This window comes from Oryctolagus cuniculus, chromosome 3 (genome assembly GCF_051225735.1).
Source record: "Oryctolagus cuniculus isolate XC-2025 breed Fujian yellow rabbit chromosome 3, ASM5122573v1, whole genome shotgun sequence".
In the NCBI taxonomy this organism is placed as follows: Eukaryota; Metazoa; Chordata; class Mammalia; order Lagomorpha; family Leporidae; genus Oryctolagus; species Oryctolagus cuniculus.
The window spans coordinates 181,975,004-181,995,440 of record NC_142869.1 but is presented as its reverse complement, the minus strand read 5'-3'; the positions used below and the strand labels follow the sequence as shown (position 1 = coordinate 181,995,440).

The following is a 20,437-nucleotide window of genomic DNA, read 5'->3' as shown; positions in this document are numbered from 1 at the left end:
TAATGGCAGAAGCCGCCGTGGGAAAGCCTGAACAGAGCCTGGCAAACGCTGGACATCAGAACAGTCGACTCTGACAATTAGACCTGCAGGGGGACCCCGCTGTTGTGAAATTTGCCTTCAGAAGCTCTCTCAGGACCCTGCAGTGACTATCAGAAACCTCATGCTTTTCACATGGGGAAGGGGAAGGAGAAGGGGAAGGGGAAGGGGAAGGAGCCATTTGAAATACGCCAGAGCAGATTGGTTTTCAGAGCCTACTCTCAGGAGAAACAGGTTGACCAGAGGCTGACCTAGTGGAGCGTTTTCAGGGCTTACTGAAGCTGGGTGAAGGAAAATACCTGACTCCAGTCAGTTCTAGCCATCCTGTCGCACCTAAGGAGGGGGAAAAAGGAATTAAACTAGAAAGGTAACTGGAAAAATCTCCAAATCCGTTGAGGTTACACAACATGCTTCTAAGTGACACATAGATCAAAGGAGAAATGAAATTGCAAACAGGAAATCAGTAGGAAAAAAAAGCAAACCCAATGCTAATTATTTGAAAAGATTGATGGAATCTGTAGCCAAGCTAAGAGAAAAAAGACACAAATTCTCAGTACTGGTAATGAAAGAGGACATCACTACAGATCTTACAGAAATTTAAAAGGATGATAAAGAATAGGAAGGACAACTCTGCCCACAAATTCCTGGAAAGACGTAATTGTCCCAAACCCACACGAGAAGTGGGCAGCAGGTGAATGTACTAATAAACTGTGGTGTGTGCAGACTCTGGAATATGATTGAGCAGTGAACAGAAACGAGCCGTCAAGTCTGAAAATGCCTGGAGGAACAACCTCAGTGCCTCTCACTGAGTGAAAGAAGGCTCTCTGGAGAGGCTGCATCCTGTGATGGAGCCAGGAGACAGGATTCTGACGACCTGAGAGAGCATCCTGTAGGATCAGCGGGGGATGCACTGCACCCCTGCAGAACGTCCAATACCAAGAGTGGCCCTGGAGGCAAGGGTGAGTTTAGGGTGATAGTGAGGGGTTAAGGTAGGTTCCTCGTTGTAGCAAACGTACCAGCCACTCTGGCGGGAGATGCTGTCCGTGTGTTGGAGCAGGAGAAATGTGGGAGTCTATGCACTTTCCTCTTAGTTTGCTAAGAGAGCCTAAAACTTCTCTAAAGAAGTAAAGTCCAAAAAATAAGTTAAAAAATTAGTTTTTTCAAACTGAAGTAATTTGCCTTCTTAGTGTTAAGAAAGAACTATTAATTTCTTCTCAGTTTGGTTAACATCAACGTGGACTTTATGTGGCTACCCTTTGTTATAGTTCATTTCAATTATGTATTAACCCTTGTAGTCCATTATTAAAGTTCATTCATATGGGATAATTTGAGTATTAGGCTAATAACTATATTACATTAAAACATCAAGTGTATATTTAAATCTTTGAGCTGGTAAGGCTAAGAAAATAAAAGTGAGAAACTGGTGACTTTGGGATGATGGTAGGGAATCGGCTTATTTTGAACACTGGTTAAAATGAATTTATCCTGACATTCTTGTGTGACCTCTTCTTTAGGGTATCCAAATTAAGGATGGATGCAGAGACTCTTTGTAAGCCAGATGAGAAATTAGAAGGGGTAGCAGAATTGAAAGGTCACTGGTTAGTAACTGTTAATACGTGTAGGTAGTGATTTTCAGAGCTTGCCACAGTCGTGAGAATCAGCCAGGTAGTGTCTGAGCTGGCGCACCACCACGTATGGGGAGTGTTTTTCCCAAAACTCAAGAAGCCAAACCGGATGCACGTTTTCTATCCTAGGTACAAATTTTCAGAAAACACAAGAAATGTAGATATGTTAATATTATGGGATGCAGTCAGTAAAATCCAGACCCTCATATACTTAATAAAACAACCCATCTCTTCAAGTAGGAAAAAGTAAAGGAGAGAAAATGAACCTATGGGCTTCAAGAGACTTGAGACATATGAACTAAGTGCAGTAGATACATCTTTTTTGGATCTGCTTTGAACATATGAGTTCCTTGATTAAATGTAACCATTGACTAAATATCTGCTGCTATGAAGGATTTTTACTGTTTGAGGTGTGATAGTGACAACTTATGTTATTTTTAAGTCTGTCTTTTGAAACACAATGAACTATTTATGGGTGAAGGGTATCCAGGATTTACTGCGGTTGACACGGGATGGGGTGATACATAGGGAAAATGAAAGGAGATAAGCTTGGTCATGAGTTGGTAATTGTTGAGGAGTTCATGTTACTGGGCTCTGTGCTGTTTTATAGACTTGAAATTCTACAGCATATAGTCATCCAGCAAATAATTGAGAGCCTACTGTGTGCCGTGCACTGCTAGACTTAATTATATTTTGTTTGATAATTAGATGTAAATTATCACTAGCCTGGTGGAAATTTTGTTGTCCAGAAGGAGGCAGATAAAAAAGTAAAGAACCATAAACTGTGACGCACTGTGAAGAGAAAGTGATAGTTCCCTGGTAGAAAGTTAGAGAAGGGCCCAGGTCTGGGCTTGCTGGTGTGGGCCTCTGAAGGCACACAGGTGGTAGACTTGCAGGCAGGGGTTGGGGAGAGGACGTGGTCCTGTGGGTCTGCTGCTCGTCGCGGCTGTGAGAGAGGGTGTCTTCAGCCACGTCTGATGTGTTTCTGTTGTTGACAGCATTGCGGATTTGTGTGTCTAAGTTTGAACAAGCATGAACTCCAGAATTGAGTAGTTAACACACTGTGAATGGGTGTCAGTAGTAATGTGTTTTGATTCATCGTTACCTATAGATTCTTAAATGGCTATCCAGGTACAAATAAGAACACATTTTTGTCTTTGAATAACAGAATCATCAGTTAAAATGAAGCCTACTTCCTGGTAATCTTGGAAAATAAGGGAAATGTATTTTGGGTTCTGGGTTATATTTTGCTAAGAAAACTACAACAAATCCTGTCATTAGCTACCCTTCTGGCTGTTAGGGTAAAAAGAAATACTGTTTTTAGAAGTATGTCAGGTTCTAAAAATGAATAGAAGATTTTTTTATTCATTTAAGAGTCATATTTTCCAGTGTTAAATATGCAGGCACAATGTGGAGACCCAGCAGATGTTAAATAAGTAAGTGATATCTTGTATGAGCTTCTCCTCGCCAAGGCCTGCTCTCTCTGAGCCCCAGTCAGAGCCTTCTACTCTAGTTGTGCCCACTAAGTTTGCAGTTTTTGAAAATATTCCCTTCCTGACAGGGCAAGAGGGTGTGTGTGTGTGTGTGTGTGTGTGTGTCTATGGCTAGGTGTGTGTCTGCATGTGCATGTGTGTGTCTATGGCCAGGTGTGTGAGCGTGTGTGTGTACATGTCTATGGCCAGGTATGTGTGTGTGTCTATGGCCAGGTGTGTGTGTGAGTGTGAGCGTGTCTATGGTCAGGTGTGTGTCTGTATGTGCATGTGTGTCTATGGCCAGGTGTGTGAGTGTGTGCATGTCTGTGGCCAGGGGAGGTGTGGCTTGGTTTTCACAGCACCTGCTTTCCTTCCCGTTCTCTTTCAGACATATCACAGATGCCACGCTTGCGATTGTGAAAGGAGAGACAGTCCCACTTGATGTGTTACAAATCAAGGTAAAGTCTTCAGATTCTCAACAATTATCGAAGTGATACATAGATACTATTAAAGAAATATGGCAGTTGGAATTAAAGTGAAAACAGTCCACTTTCCCTTCCCATTCCAAGTCTTACCCCCAGGAAAAACTACTTTCCCTGGTAATTCTGGTTGCTACAACTAATTTACTAGTGTTACTGCTTTTTTAAAAAGTGGAAAAACATAAATCAGAACCACCACGTTAACCATCTGAGGTGTGTGATGCATTACTGTGGAGCCAAGAACGCTGTTTCTTGGTTTACCAGTTCCAGACTTTGATCCTGTGACTTCTTGATTGAGTGAAGATACTTGAAAAAGTTCATGGAAAATGTGTATTAAGAAAATGTATAGCCAGCGCCGCGGCTCACTAGGCTAATCCTCCGCCTTGCGGTGCCGGCACACCGGGTTCTAGTCCCGGTCGGGGCGCTGGATTCTGTCCCGGTTGCCCCTCTTCCAGGCCAGCTCTCTGCTGTGGCCCGGAAGTGCAGTGGAGGATGGCCCAAGTGCTTGGGCCCTGCACCCCATGGGAGACCAGGAGAAGCACCTGGCACCTGCCATCAGATCAGCGCAGTGTGCCGGCTGCATTGCGCCGGCCGTGGCAGCCATTGGGGGGGTGAACCAACAGCAAAAGGAAGACCTTTCTCTCTGTCTCTCTCTCTCTCTCACTGTCCACTCTGCCTGTCAAAAAAAAAAAAAAAAAAGTATGAATTGGCTCAAATTTTTTGCTACCGAAATCTTTTAATTCCATTTGAACCAGAATGAACTTTTAATTTTCCCACAGTTTTTGTAATACTCTCGTAGGTAAGAATTCCTCTGCATCTCCTCCAGTCTGTTCACTGTTTTTGGTTCCTCTATGGGTTGCCTTTGAACTGTGAGGCGCTATCTGCCGCGGTGGCTGCTTTGAGCAGTGGCAGAGCTGAATAAATGCAGACCTGGGCGGTGACCGATTTCCTCTTCGCCCCTGCTGCCTCCGAGCTGGGACCTTTCCGTGCAGCCTGTCTTCCCGGAGTGCGGGTCGCTTGGTTGTCTGGTACCATCGGCTCTCTGACAAGCTTAAGAGAATTACGCTTTTGTGGATTTTCTGGCGTTTTTTTTTTTTTTTTTTTTTTTTTTTTGACAGAGTGGACAGTGAGAGAGAGACAGAGACAAAGGTCTTCCTTTGCCGTTGGTTCACCCTCCAATGGCCACCGTGGCCGGTGCGCTGCGGCCGGTGCACCACGCTGATCAGATGCCAGGAGCCAGGTGCTTCTCCTGGTCTCCCATGGGGTGCAGGGCCCAAGCACTTGGGCCATCCTCCACTGCACTCCCTGGCCACAGCAGAGAGCTGGCCTGGAAGAGGGGCAACTGGGACAGAATCCGGCGCCCCGACCAGGACTAGAACCCGGTGTGCTGGCGCTGCTAGGCGGAGGATTAGCCTAGTGAGCCACGGCGCCGGTGATTTTCTGGCTTTTTTAAAATATTTATTTATTTGTTTTACCTTTTTAAAATGGGAATGCTGTTCACGTAGCTTCTTCCATCCTGGGTGGGAACAGAGCTTCTGTTTTTCTGGTAGGCTGTCCAGTGTTTACTTGCTGACTTGTTGATGAACTCATGAATGGTTTCAGAAGTATACTTAGTATTCACTGATTATGCTCACTGAAGGCGGTCGGAGGCAGTAAGGCCCAAGAGCAGTGAGCATGCGCATCTGTACCGTTCATTCCTGAGAAAAATAACCGGGACGCCGTGAGGGGACGGCTTTCAGAGGCAGGGCAAGAACAAGGCAAAGAGGGGCCAGCGCTGTGGCATAGTCGGCTAAGCCTTTGCTTGCGGTGCCGGCATCCTCTATGGGCGCTTGTTGGAGTCCTGGCTGCACCACTTTGGGTCCAGCTCCCTGCCATGGCCTGGGAAATCAGCAGAAGATGGCCCAAGTGCTTGGGTCCCTGCACCTGCATGGGAGACCCAGAAGAAACTCCTGGCTTCAAATTGGCCCAACTCTGGCCGTTGGGGCCATATTAGAAGTGAACCAGTGGGTGGAAGACCTTTCTCTCTGTCTCTACCTCTTAGATAGATAGATAGATAGACAGACAGACCTTTTCTCTCTGTCTCTACCTCTTAGATAGATAGATAGACAGACAGACAGACAGACCTTTTCTCTCTGTCTCTACCTCTTAGATAGATAGATAGATAGATAGACCTTTTCTCTCTGTCTCTACCTCTTAGATAGATAGATCGATCGATCGATCGATCGATCGATTTTTTAAAAAGGTGAAGAAGTACTCACAAACCTATGGGCATCACAGAGGCGTAGTAGCCAGCCCAGTGGTGTCCTACTCACTGATGTTAGGAGTTTGAATGTCAGAAAGAATAATGTGGTGGTTATAATGCCATGAATAAAAATAAAGGATCCCTGACCCCCGGTAACTTCTTCACAGGTTTAGCAGTGCTGCAGAACTTACACACACGCACAGACGGTCACTCTCAGGCAGTGTTGGGAACCTATGTGAAGGGTACAAATGCTCAGTGTACTCTTCAAGTATGTTTGATTTGTCCAGTAACCATTCCAATTCTTGATCAGAATCTTCTCTTTAAAAAATTTTATTCATAAAAAAAAAACACTTATTTGGCCGGCGCTGTGGCTCACTAGGCTAATCCTCTGCCTGCAGCGCCGGCACCCCGGGTTCTAGTTCCGGTCGGAGCACCGGATTCTGTCCCGGTTGCTCCTCTTCCAGTCCAGCTCTCTGCTGTGGCCCGGGAGGGCAGTGGAGGATGACCCAAGTGCTTGGGCCCTGCACCCCATGGGAGACCAGGAGGAAGCACCTGGCTCCTGGCTTTGGATCAGCGTGTGGTGTGCCGCCCACAGCGGCCATTGGGGGGTGAACCAACAGCAAAAGGAAGACCTTTCTCTCTGTCTCTCTCTCTCTCGCTGTCCACTCTGCCTGCCTGTCAAAAAAAAAAAAAAAAAAAAAAAAAAACAAGAAAACAAAACAAAAAAACCACTTATTCATGTAAATTCACCCCCAGCCCCCAGAAAGACCAAATTCCTAAGTAGGCAGATCCATGAAGTTAAATAATCCTATGGATGTTGAGCCCTGTGTACTCTGCTCATATTTCTTATATTTCCGAGAGGAGTCCCCCCACCTTGTCATCATTCCAGACTTGGGTCCTGGAAGGTCTTGTGTATAGAGTTTGCTTTGAGCATATTCCCAGCTGGTGAACCCAGGAGCCCACAACCTACTTGCCTTTTATGTTCCTTTTTTCTTCATGCAGCAATGTCAGAACTGTCCATCACAACCTCCCTGGTCATGACAAAGTGATTTAATTTCTATTTGATCTTTTAGTATATAATAAAATTGTCCTCAAAAAATGGTACGGCTATGCTGAAAGATGTTCCAGCCTACGAAAGGTGTTATAGATGCTTATCTATGAAAATATTATTTTAAAATATTACCAAAGGAAAGCGGTCAGGATAAGTATCTTAGTAATGGAGTGACTTGCTGTTTCTTATACATACCTGAATTTAACTGGAATATCTTGCCTTGCTTATATTTAAATCTCTTGTCTCTCTCTTTCCTTCAAATATACTGACTTGGTGAACTGATGAAACCAGGGTTAAATTTACTACAGGCTCCGTATTTTCATGACAGCCCAGGAAACAAAGCTTTGAATCCATTCCTAGAAAATGTGGCGCGGCAGCCTCTAGTTTGGTCTCTGAGGAACCCAGCTAAGTCGAATTCTTGCTCTTTTTCCCCCTCTTTCTGGAAATTGCTTTCAGACATGGAGAAAAGCATTGTAAGCCCAGGCCTGATGCTGCATCCTTCACCTTGTGAACGATAGCCCCAACCCCATTGAACTGTAACACGAGATTCTCCAAAGAGAAGAGAAATTGTAACAGTGCCGTATGCTTAGCTTTTACACTGACCAGTGGTCACACCTCCAGCTCTGTATGTCAGCAGGAATATTTTGCCCTCGTAAATAGAAGACATCTGGTGATATGAGTAATTGTCCCGGAGACCGAACTAGGATCTAGGTTTACTGCCTCAGTCCGTTGCATTTTGCACTTCACGCCTTGTCAGGTGGTGTAACAGGTGGCACCATCCTGTGACTTTGAAAGAGCAGTTCTTCCAACAGAAATATCTGCACTGCCTAAGAGCTGGCTGTAAAGAAACTGCCAGAACAGGTTCAGAAATGTTTTCAACTTTTTTTTTAAATCAGATGTTTAGATGCTGCCAACCCACAGCCAAAGGGCCTATGCCAGAGAGGGGGTTGTGGGGGCTGGAGTATCTCCCTCTCCCCTGTCGTTCCTGGCTAGCTCCGTGGTTTCTGTTTTTTCAGACCCTGGCTTTAACCATTCTCTTCAGAGGTGCTTGGAGCCCCTTGAGAATTCCTTCTACCTCCTTCTTTTCTCTTGATCCCGGATCCCTGAAATTCCTAGAGGAGGCAGAAATTGTCTTCCTGTCCTTCAGTCTTTGCGTGGTATTCCAGCCAGCTCCTTCTGACTGTGTGCCTGTTTTGTTTTTTCTTTTTTCTTAAATTTTATTTAAGTTACACAAGTTTCATGTATTTCATCAGTACAGACTGTGTTTGTCGATTGACCTATTCATCTCATCATCTGATACCTGCCAGGACCTGATGTTTTGTCTCTTGGCTCCCCCTGTGTCCATCTGGCCTTGCTTGCCTTCACTGTGCTCGTGCGTACTCAACAGAAGGGACCGGTCTCTATCACTCACTTGCATTTCACGTCTGAACGGCGACAGCCATGCTCAAGTCACTGTCTGAAGATACACAGGTCGTGTGTGTCTGGGTGCTCACTTACTGTCCAGAGCCGTTCTTACCCTCCTCAGTGAAACCTTGGGGTTACAGGCTTTTCCCTCAACCCTAACAGGAAACCCCTGAAACACTTCTCCCAGACGAAGAAAGCAAACAGTGTTTGTTGTTGTTGTTGTTGTTTTCTTTGACAGGCAGAGTTAGACAGCGAGAGAGAGAGAGAAAGGTCTTTCTTCCGTTGGTTCACCCCCCAAATGGCCGCTATGGCCGGCGCACCGCACTGATCCGATGGCAGGAGCCAGGTACTTCATCCTGGTCTCCCATGCAGGTGCAGGGCCCAAGCACTTGGGCCATCCTCCACTGCACTCCCGGGCCACAGCAGAGAGCTGGACTGGAAGAGGGGCAACCGGGACAGAATCCGGCGCCCCAGCTGGGACTTAGAACCCGGGGTGCCAGCGATGCAGGCGGAGGATTAGCCAAGTGAGCCGCGATACCGGCCTGAAAGCAAACAGTGTTAGAGCTGTCAGCAGGTCTTGCCCGTAGCACACAATTCAGAACATCGTTTCTCAAGGAGCCGTAGTTGTGCTGAAGGGTCCTCCGGGGGGGCTGGCCCATTAGCTCAGGACCGCTTCTTTAAAAAAAATTATTTGAAAGGCAGAGAGAGAGGGAGGGAAGGAGAGGAGAGGAGATCTTCCATCCACTGGTTCACTCCCCAAATGATCACAGCAGCTGGGGCCGGGCCAGCTGAAGCCAGGAGCTTCCTCCGGGTCTCCTACATGGATGCAGAGGCCCACACGGTTGGGCCATCTTCCTCTGTTTTCCAGGCACATGAGCAAAGAGCTGGATTGGAGCAGCTGGGACATGAACCAAAACTCATAAGGGATGCCAGTGTCCTGGGTGGTGGCTTAACCCTCTGTGCCACAACACCAAACCCAGGAAAACTTATGTCTCTCTCCCTGTAGAATTTATAATGCACACTGACATATTAAAGACCTCAGTTTCTGTCAAGATAACTTGTTTCCAATTGGATAGCTTTGGTGTTTGCTAGCTAATTTCACCATGGCATCCTCTGTGGTACCTTCTGGAGTGCTTGTTAAAGTGCCTTAACCTTGAAATGTTCGTCCAGGGACACAAAGTTGCAGTCAGACAGGAAGGGTAAGCTTTGGGTCTGACTCACAATAATAAAAACATTTTAGCACAGCTAAAATTGCATTTCAAAATTCTCACCACAAAAAAATAAGGGAGTTGGTGGATATGTTAATTGGCTTGATATAATAACTTTGCATCGTGTATGTACATGAGGTCATCACATTGAATCCCGTAAATGCCAGTTAAGATAATGAAAGCAAACAGGTTTATGCTTCGTGCTGCCATGTGCAGTGCTTGCCCTGACCCGTCGTCCGTCACTGTCAGTACCGCGTCAGCTCTCAGTAACCGGCAGTCACCCCTCGCTCCGTGTCTGAACTGTTTGATTCCATCCTCCCCGCCCACCGCCTGCTGTTCCTAGCTCCTCTGTCAGTGCAGAGGAGGAGACTAAAGGAGAAGCTTCTACTTACCAAGTGCTCTCTCGCTCTTCCGGGTTCGTGGCGATTGTTGGGTGCCTCCCATGACGTAGTTGTCTGGTGTCGGAAGCCTTTCCTGGCTTCACCTCTAAGTTCCCAGGTTCGGTACCCTCGGTCCCTGGTGCAGATTCTGAGACGAGGCTGTCAGATGGCTCAGAGTCTGTTGCGTCTGCAGTGTCCACTTGGCGCAGGGAGGCAGAAGAGTCCTGGCCGTGCAGCCAGTGAGTTCCTCACACCCGTCTCCACGCTGCCCTCGAGTTCCTTCCTCCTCGCAGCGAGCAGAAAGGCACATCTGTGCAGGCAGATGCCCAACACTGGGACAAGAGGCCAGCATCTTTTTTTTTTTTTTTTTAAGTGTTGTTTTATTTATTTGAAAGAGATACAGGGAGAAGTAGAGACAGAGGTCTTCCATCTGCTGATTCACTCCCCAAATGGCTGCAACAACCAGAGCTGAGCTGAGCTGAAACCAGGAGCCTGGAGTTTCTTCCGGGTCCGTGTAGGTGCAGGATCCCAGGCACTTGGGCCACCCTCTGCTGCTTTCCCAGGCACATTAGCAGGGAGCTGGATCGGAAGTGGAGCAGCTGGGACTCGAACTGGCTCCCATATGGGATGCCGGCGCTGCAGGTTGGGGCCTTAACCCACTGTGCCACAGCACCTGCCCCAAGAGAGGCCAGCATCTTGTAGGTTTTCCTGTTCATGATTCTCCCTCACTTGGCTTTGGCAGAGTTGGAATGGGAGTACAGTGGAGTTGGAGGGCTGCACCCCCTTCCCTAAGGAGAAGGCGTAGAGTACTTCTCTTCCAGTGCCCAGGATTCTCATCAGTTCTTAATTTTCTGCTTATACTGGTTGTGGTGGGGCGATGACTTGGTTCTAGAAATTAAAAATGAGAGTGAGACAAAGAGTGCCCATCCACTGGTTTGCTACCCAAATGCCAGTGGCAGCCAGCACAGAGGGGACACTGGGGCCAGAACCTGGGAATGCAATCCAGGTCTCCCATGTGGGAGGCAGGAACCCAGGCACTCTGCTGTATTACTAGTTTTTTTGTTTGTTTGTTTTTTTGACAGGCAGAGTGGACAGTGAGAGAGAGACAGAGAGAAAGGTCTTCCTTTGCCGTTGGTTCACCCTCCAATGGCCGCCGCGGCCGGCGCGCTGCGGCCAGCGCACCATGCTGATCCGATGGCAGGAGCCAGGTACTTGTCCTGGTCTCCCATGGGGTGCAGGGCCCAAGCACTTGGGCCATCCTCCACTGCACTCCCTGGCCACAGCAGAGAGCTGGCCTGGAAGAGGGGCAACCGGGACAGAATCTGGCGCCCTGACCGGGACTAGAACCCGGTGTGCTGGCGCTGCAAGGCGGAGGATTAGCCTAGTGAGGCACGGCGCCGGCCCTCTGCTGTATTACTTGTATCTAAGTATTACTTGTACTTAACTTCCTTAAGGAAGGTTGCTTATGGAGTCCAAACTCTTAAACTCTGTAAACTTCATTGTTATGAATTGCTTAATTCACGATTTGCTGGAAACTTGCTGATTGGGATATGCAGTGTTTGACCACAAAGCTTTGGGCTAAATTCACCTCGGTTTTTTTATGGTGTGCTGTGAAATACTTGACTGAATTTTCAGATGTTCGAGTGCAATATTCTGAAGTATCAGGACTTGAGGGCTCTGGCCTTCCAAAAAGAACGCTGCTTAAATCATCTTCGTGCTGGACAAGTATGAGGCACTTGAAAAAGTTCATGGGAAAGTGGAATAAAAGATGCTTGTGTGAGGAGAGGAGTGGCTGCTGACCGAGCGCTCCCTGAGTGACGGTCTGCGGGTGGCAGTGTGTCCCCTCGCAGCAGGTTCAGGAGCTAATAAAGAACAACTTCTTGCATGGCTTCTTCATGTCCTCCTGCTGGGCACTCACAAGGTTCATTTCTTCAAAGTTGGAACGTGCCTTGTAGAGTTCGGGTCTGATAGAAAGCAGGCCGTGAGCGTTTGCTGGTGCCTGCCCATAGAGAGTTGCCAGTTGCCGTACTTGTTAATCTAAATGAAGTGCATTTAACTTCCAGGGTGAAAAGGAACAGCCTGTGTTTGCGATGACTGGCCTGCGCTGGGGATCCTTCAGAGATGCCGCTGTCAAAGTTAGCAAGTAAAGAACGACCATCCCGATGTGTGACTGTCTTTAAGATGTCTTTGCTGTCCTGGTCTTTGAGGTTTTAATGTGCAGTGATCTGCTGGGGATAAGTCTGGTGGGCCTGGAGTGGAGTTGTGTGTGAATAATGAAGGTCATACAGGTAGAGGTTGCAGAGGTTATAGAGGTCATACATAAGAAGGTAGAGGTTATACCCTCGGGGAAGACACTCGCTTGCTGGGAGTTGAAGAGAGAAGGGTGTGGCGCTCTCTTCGGAGGGCAGCCTGCGGTTGAGTGTAGCTTAGGCTCAAGCTAGACTGAGCAGAGAACGGGATTTCCTGTCCTGCTTAGCTGGGCACCAAGCCAAAGGCGTGCCTATGCCATGGCCTCCTGGAGCTCACAGACTATTCCAGAGGGGTGGTGTTTTTTCTTTCTTTTTGAAAGAAAAGCTTGAGAGACCACATGCTGCCCCTCTTAAGGAAGGGAGGCAGATAGCAGCTGTGTTATGGAATAACAGGCCTGTTGAGTGGCCGTCTTTTCCTGGAAATGGACTTACTCCTGGAGATCCATTGCTTGAAATGAAACTTGGCTTGGAAAGAGGGTGTGAGCAGGCCCATTGATGTGTGTGAGAGAACAGGGACACTGTGGGTTCACGTCACACCTGGGGGCTGCTGTTCATCCCTTACTTTTCTTACAAAATGAGGGCTTCCAGTTTTAGTTACAGTTTAACTGAATTATGACTGATCTCCCACAGCTCTCATCAAGAAATCCCTCTTCGTGTCGTGGGCCAGCCTGCCACACGGATTACAAAAATGTCTCACTTGTGTCATTTTATCATTTCTGCTAATGAAAGCCCCGACAGAAGAATGTCAGCGGGAGACACTATTGTGTTATATTACACCCTGTATTCTTAAATACTCTATGTCTTTATTTTCAAATGTGCTCTGGTATGTTGATGCCACCAATTGCTTTGTGTTCTATGCACAACCTCAAATTTCAGGAGCTCATCAAGAGGAGTTGTTTAGCATTCCCTGAAAAAGTCTGTGAGAGCAAATTGTTTTCCAAATGCTTTAATTAATAACTAAACACACGCACAGGTCGGCGTTTTAGGAGTATCTTGCCCTTTATTTCAGTTTTTTCTGAATGGTGAATTCTAACATTTTAGTGATGGTTGTAATGCCCGGCTAGTGCTGTCTGCCGAGTTGCTTTGTGTTAAGGAAGAAACAGTAAGGACACAATAAATCATTTCTTCACTGGCCATGGGAAGACTGCAAGCATAGTGTCAAAATGTGCTGCTGGTGGAGATGAAAGACCTGCCGACAGTATAGAAGGTAGTTAGCTGCCTGAGCTGGATGTGTTTCTGTTTGGCTAACTGGTTTAAAAAAAAAAACAAGCAAACTCTAAGGAAACACACACACACACATATATATATAGGGGGAAAATCATATGAGCAAGGATCTCATTAGTAGCATCAACTTGAATAATAATTTAGAATGGTTCTACATTGCCCATTGGATTTTTTTTAATTTATTTTTTAAGGAATACAAATTTTATAAGTACAACTTTGGGAATACATTTATTCTTCCCACCATACCTGCCCTCTCACCCACACTCCCATCCTCTCCCTTCCTCCTCCTCCCTCTCCCCTTGCCAGTCCCATCCTCCATTAAGATTCATTTTCAGTTAACTTTGTGCACAGAAGACCAACTCTATCCTAAGTAAAGATTTCAACAATTTGCACATACATACACACCAAAACACAAACTGTTTGAGAACTAGTTTTACGGTTAACTCATAATACAACTCATTGAGGACAGAGGTCCTGCATGGAGAGTTAGTGCACAGTGACTCCTGTTAATTTAACAGTTAACATGCTTATGTATGACATCAGTGCCCACGCAAGGCTCTTGACATGAGCTGCCAAGGCTATGGAAGCCATCTGAGTCCACAAACTCCATCAGTATTTAGACAAAGCCATAAGCAGAGTGAAGTTCTCTCCTCCCTTCAGAGAAAAGTACATCCTTCTTTGATGGCCACTTCTTTCCGCTGGGGGTTCATGCACAGAGATCCTTCATGTAGGACATTTTTTGCCCCAGTGTCTTGGCTTTCCATGCCTGAAATGCTCTCACAGGCTTTTCAGCCAGACCAGGAAGCCTTAAGGGTTGATTCCAAGGTCAGAGTGTTACTTAAAGCGATAGTCATTCTGTAAGTCTGCTGAGTGGACTGCTTCCCATGTTGGAACGTTATCTCCTTTTTAATCCTATCTACTATTATTGCCAGACACTTGATCCTATTTGTATGATCACTTTAACACTTAATATGATCACTTTAACAATTAAGATGGAATTTTTAGCACCAAGCTTAATGGGATTTGGAATCCTATGACAAGTTTTTTAACTGTACCTTTAGAAGTAACTCTGTAGAAATGTATGCAGAACTATACAGCTTTACAGTTACAAACTTCCTCCTCCCTCTCTTATTCCCACTCTTATTTTTTATTGAGATCTACTGTAAATTGACTTTATACACATATGATTAACTCTGTATTAAGTAAAGAGTGCAACAAATAGTGTGATGAAAAAACAAAAAACTGAAACTTGTCAAGACAAGGGTAGCTCAAGTCATTGCTTCTCGGGGCCAGTTTCACTTCTGCAGGCTCCCTTGTAGGTGCTCTGTTGGTTCTCACAGAGCAGGGAGAACATACGGTATTTGTCCCTTTGGGGCTGGCTTATTTCACTCAGCATGATGCTTTCCAGATTCCTCCATCTTGTTGCAAATGACCAGATTTCATTTTTTTTTTTTTTTTACTGCTGTGTAGTATTCCGTAGAGTACATATCCCATAATTTCTTTATCCAGTCTTCCATGATGGGCATTGAGGTTGATTCCATGTCTTAGCTATTGTGGATTGAGCTGCAGTAAACTTGGGGGTGCAGATAATTCTTTTTTACTGATTTCATTTCCGTTGGGTACATTCTGAGGAGGGGGATTACTGGGTCATATGGTAGGTCTATATTCAGATTTCTGAGGTATTTCCAAACTCTCTTCCATAGTGGTTTTACCAGTTTACATGCCCACCAACAGTGGATTAAGGTACCTTTTTCCCTACATCCTCGCCAGCATTTGTTGTTTGTTGGTATCTGTATGAGAGCCATTCTAACCGGGGTGAGGTGAAACCACATTGTGATCTTGATTTGCATTCCCCTGATGGCTAGTGATCTGGAACATTTTTTCATGTGTCTGTTGGCCATTTGGATTTCCTCTTTTGAAAAATGTCTGTTTAACTCCTTGGCTCATCTCTCTCTCTTTTTTTTTTAAAGGTTTATTTATTTATTTGAATGTCAGAGTTAAACAGAGTGAGAAGGAGAGGCAGAGAGAGGGAGAGAGGGAGGGAGGCAGAGAGAGAGGGAGGGAGAAAGGTCTTCGATCCGCTGGTTCACTCCCCAGTTGGCCGCAATGGCAGGAGCTGTGCTGATCTGAAGCCAGGAGCTTCTTCCAGGTCTCACACACGGGTGCAGGAGCCCAAGGACTTGGACCATCTTCTGCTGCTTTCCCATACCAGCAGAGAGCTGGATCAGAAGTGGAGCATCTGAGACTCGAACCGGCGCCCATATGGGATGCCGGCACTGCAGGCAGCAGCTTTACCTGCTACGCCACAGCGCCGCTTGGCCCATCTCTTAACTGGGTTGTTTGTTTTGTAGTTGTGGAGTTTCTTGATCTCTTTGTAGATTCTGGTTGTTAATCCTTTATCAGTTGCATAGTTTGCACATAATTTCTCCCATTCTGTCGGTTGCTTCTTCACTTTCCTGTTTCTTTTGCAGTATGGTAACTTTTCAATTCGATGTAATCCCAGTTGTTAATGTTGGCTTTCACTGCCTGTGCCGCTGGGGTCTTTTCCATGAACTCTTTGCCAGTGTCTTGCAGAATATCCCTGATGTTCTCTAATAATTTGATGGTGTCGGGTCATAGATTTAGATCTTTAACCCATGTTGAGTGGATTTTTGTGTAAGGTGTAAGGTAGGGGTCTTGCTTCATGCTTCTGCACGCAGAAATCCAGTTTTCCCAGCACCATTTATTGAATAGACTGTCCTTGCTCTAAGGATTGAATTTAGCTCCTGATCACATGTAAGTTGGTTGCAGATGCTTGGATTGACTTCTGCTGTTTCTGTTCTGCTCCATTGGTCTATCCATCTATTTTTGTAGCAGTACCATTGCTGTTTTAATAACAACTGCCTTGTAGTATGTCTTGAAATCTGGTATTGTGATGCATCTGGCTGTGTTTTTGTTGTATAGGATTGCTTTAGCCATTCGAGGTCTCCTGTGCCTCCATATGAATTTCAGCATCATTTGTTCTAGATCTGAGAAGAATGTCTTTGGTATTTTGATTGGTTTTGCATTGAGTCTGTAAATTGCTTTTAGAAGAATGGACATTTGATCATATTGATTGTTCCAATCCATGAGCATGGAGGATTTTTCCTTTTTTTTTTTTTTTTTTTTTTGTATCATCTTCTATTTTTTCTTTAGTGTTTTATAATTCTCATGGTAGAGATCTTTGACCTCCTTGGTTAAATTTATTCCAAGGTATTTGATTTTTTTTTTATTTTGTAGCTATTGTGAATGATATTGGTCTTAGAAGTTCTTTCTCGGCCAGCGCCGCGGCTCACTTGGCTAATCCTCCGCCTGCGGCGCCGGCACCCTGGGTTCTAGCCCCGGTTGGGGCGCCGGATTCTGTCCCGGTTGCTCCTCTTCCAGTCCAGCTCTCTGCTGTGGCCTGGAAGGCAGTGGAGGATGGCCCAGGTGCTTGGGCCCTGCACCTGCATGGGAGACCAGGAGGGGGCACCTGGCTCCTGGCTTCAGATTGGTGCAGTGCACACTGGCCATAGCTGCCAGTTGTGGGGGGTGAACCAACGGAAAAAGAAGACCTTTCTCTCTGTCTCTCTCTCACTGTCTGCTTGTAAAAAAAAAAAAAAAAAACCTCTCTCAGACATGGCATTGTCTGTGTGTGTTTTGACTATATATCCTGCTACTTTAGCAAAGTCTTCCCTGAGTTCCAGTAGTCTCTGAGTGGGGACGTTTCGATCCTCTATATGTAGAATCATGTCATCTGCAAATAGGGATTGCTTGACTTCTTCCTTCCCAATTTGTATCCCTTGGATTTCTTTTTCTTGCCTGATGGCTCTGGCTAAAACTTCCAGGACTATATTGAATAGCAATGGTGAAAGTGAGCATCCCTGTCTAGTACCGGATCTCAGTGGAAATGCTTCCAACTTTTTCCCCTTCAATAGGATGCTGGCTGTGGGTCTGTCATAAACTGCCTTGATTGTGTTAAGGAATGTTCCTTCTGTACCCAATTTGTTTAGAGTTTTCATCATGAGAGGGTGTTGTATTTTATCAAATGCTTTTTCTGCATCTATTGAGATAATCATATGGTGTTTGTTCTGCAGTTTGTTAATGTGGTGAATCACATTGGTTGATCTTCGAATATTGAACCATCCCTGCATACCAGAGATAAATCCCACATGGTGTGGGTGGATGATCTTTCTGATGTGTTGTTGGATTCGATTGTAGAATTTTGTTGAGGATTTTTGCATCTATTTCATCTGGGAAATTGATCTGTAGTTCTCTTTCTCTGTTGCATGTTTTTCAGATTTAGGTATTAAGGTGATCCTGGCTTCTTAGAATTTGGGAGGATTCCCTCCCTTTCAGTTGTTTTGAATAGCTTGAGAAGAATTGGAGGTAGTTCTTTAAATATCTGGTAGAATTCAGCTTTGAAGCCATCTGGTCATCGGCTTTTCTTTATTGGTAGGGGCTTTATTACTAATTCAATTTCTGTCTTGGTTATGGGTCTATTTAGGTTTTCTTTGTCTTCATGGCTCAATTTAGGTAGTTTGTATGTGTCCAGGAATCCATCCATTTCTTCTAGGTTTCCCAGTTTGTTGCCATACAGCTCTTTCAGAATGGACTAGAAGGTTTTTACCCGCTACGCCACAGCATCGGCCTCCCATTCACAATTTTTGGCCCTTCTTAATTTCCCTTACCAGTAAAGAGTCATCAGTTTATACTGTGTCATATATAGTCACTTTCTGTTACCTCTTTTGGTCTTATTTCTTCAAATCATAAGCACTCAAGGATAGGGATCTTATACTGTGAATTTCTTCTGTTTCATTCAGGTACATAGTTGGTGCTAAGTAAATACATAATGACCAGAATCACTAGTGCACAGTTAAGGTGGGGTGATTGGTAACAGATAAATCTAGGAGAGGAATCTACTGTATGGTAGTGTCTAATTCCAACCAAGCACCTTCCCTGTATTCAGTATCTTTTATGTATTTAGATTTAGCAAAATGTAGAGATCCTGTTCATTCCCATGCAGCATTCGACATCTCAGAGCTTCGTAACGTGAGTGACGTGAAATGGCCTGTGTGTATGAGAGGAGACGGAGGAACGGACCCAGTCAGAGAGCTCAGGCTCGGCCCCGGGTGACGCAGCCTCCAGCAGGGAGCTCACGCGCGGCCCCGGGTGACGCGGCCTCCAGCAGGGAGCTCGCGCGCGGCCCCGGGTGACGCGGCCTCCAGCAGGGAGCTCACGCGCGGCCCCGGGTGACGCAGCCTCCAGTCAGAGAGCTCAGGCGCGGCCCCGGGTGACGCAGCCTCCAGTAGGGAGCTCACGCGCGGCCCCGGGTGACGCGGCCTCCAGCAGGGAGCTCACGCGCGGCCCCGGGTGACGCAGCCTCCAGCAGGGAGCTCGCGCGCGGCCCCGGGTGACGCGGCCTCCAGTCGGGAGCTCACGCGCGGCCCCGGGTGACGCGGCCTCCAGTCGGGAGCTCACGCGCGGCCCCGGGTGACGCAGCCTCTAGTCAGGGAGCTCGCGCGGCCCCGGGTGACACAGCCTCCAGTAGGGAGCTCACGCGCGGCCCCGGGTGACACAGCCTTCAGTAGGGAGCTCACGCGCGGCCCCGGGTGACGCAGCCTCCAGCAGGGAGCTCAGGCGCGGCCCCGGGTGATGCAGCCTCTAGTCAGGGAGCTCACGCGCGGCCCCGGGTGACGCGGCCTCCAGTAGGGAGCTCACGCGCGGCCCCGGGTGACGCGGCCTCTAGTCAGGGAGCTCACGCGCGGCCCCGGGTGACGCGGCCTCTAGTCAGGGAGCTCACGCGCGGCCCCGGGTGACGCGGCCTCCAGCAGGGAGCTCGCGCGCGTCCCCGGGTGACACATGTGCGTCCTGTGTGACTGTCCCATCCTCTTTTGTGGCTCTGTGGGGTGAGGGGCACTCCACCATGTTCTGTGGTTGGAGGTCAGTACTACAGCAATACCTGCCAATCTGAGGGCTCGGGAGACTGGTTGTATATCCCTTACAAACTGCAAGAAACTCTTCTGTCTAACTACGTACTATTGGGCATTGTGTTGAAACGCAAATCAACAGTTCACTCTTGTGCTGAGCCGTGATCTCGAAGCCTCCCAGAGCAGCCCCTCGCAGTAGAGGTGCAATCTGATGTGTTGTGTGTCCTGGACGGTACTGATCACCGTGATAGTTACTCTCATATCCTAAGCTGTGCTCATCTTGTCTTTCTCAGGTACTGGTATCTCGGACCTTTAAAAATCAAAGCAGCCCACTTTCTCAGCACTCTTAAGGTAAATGCAGTTTGCATGATCAAGACTTGCTGTGTTTGCTTTGTTGTTTCTCTGTGATGTGTTTATTTGCGATAGTTTAAGGGTTCTTGCTACAGATGCACATGATATACTCCAGCTCTAAAGTGCGGTATTTTGGTCACATGCAAATATGGAAAACATTCCTGTTTGAAAAGCATCAGCCCCCAACTGCCAACTCACCCCCCCCCATGACCAAACCCATATTAATCTCTCAAAATGATGTATTTATGTATTTGGTTTTATTTGGAAGGCAGAGGGAGACACACATGTACACACACATGCACATGGCGCACACACACACAATCTTCATCCATTGGTTCAGTCTCCGTATGCCTACAATAGCCACGGCTGGTCACAGGCAAAGCCAAGAGCCAGGAACTCCATCTGTGTCTTCTATGAGGGTGGCAGCAACCCAGCCCCTGGGCCATCATCCACTGCCTCCCAGGCACAGCAGCAGGGAGCTGGGTGGGATGCCCAGAGTAACCAGGGTGGCGCTGGCACTCCTGTGTGAGATGTGGGCATCTCGAGAGGTGGCTCCACCCCCTGTGCCACGGCAGTCACCCCTGGGTTTCTCCTTAGCAATCTACTTCTTTGTGCTATTAATTCACACAGTCTGCTCGGACTTTGAGCAGAGTAACATATGTTTCGTCAGTTATTTGTAGTGTGTCTGTATTAGTAGCTGTAAATGGAGTTTATATCAGAATACATCTAATTATACAGGCTCACCTATAATATATTTCAAACTTTTCTTGCTAAATGTGGATAATGGTT

At 46.7% G+C, this 20,437-nt stretch overlaps 1 protein-coding gene across 26 annotated transcripts in view; it reads left to right on the top strand.

The window, feature by feature from the left end:
* AGK (acylglycerol kinase) overlaps positions 1–20,437 on the top strand; it is a 103,897-nt gene that overhangs the window by 65,208 nt on the left and 18,252 nt on the right. For 20 of the 26 annotated variants that reach the window (XM_089329645.1, XM_089329644.1, XM_089329639.1 and 17 more), the window contains 3 exons: positions 3,522–3,591; positions 11,961–12,040; positions 19,591–19,648. In XM_089329645.1, coding sequence (XP_089185771.1) covers positions 3,522–3,591; positions 11,961–12,040; positions 19,591–19,648 — 208 coding nt within the window. The remainder of the gene's footprint in view (positions 1–3,521; positions 3,592–11,960; positions 12,041–19,590; positions 19,649–20,437) is intronic. The other 6 variants (XR_016231829.1, XM_089329653.1, XM_089329654.1 and 3 more) reach the window with 2 other exon arrangements.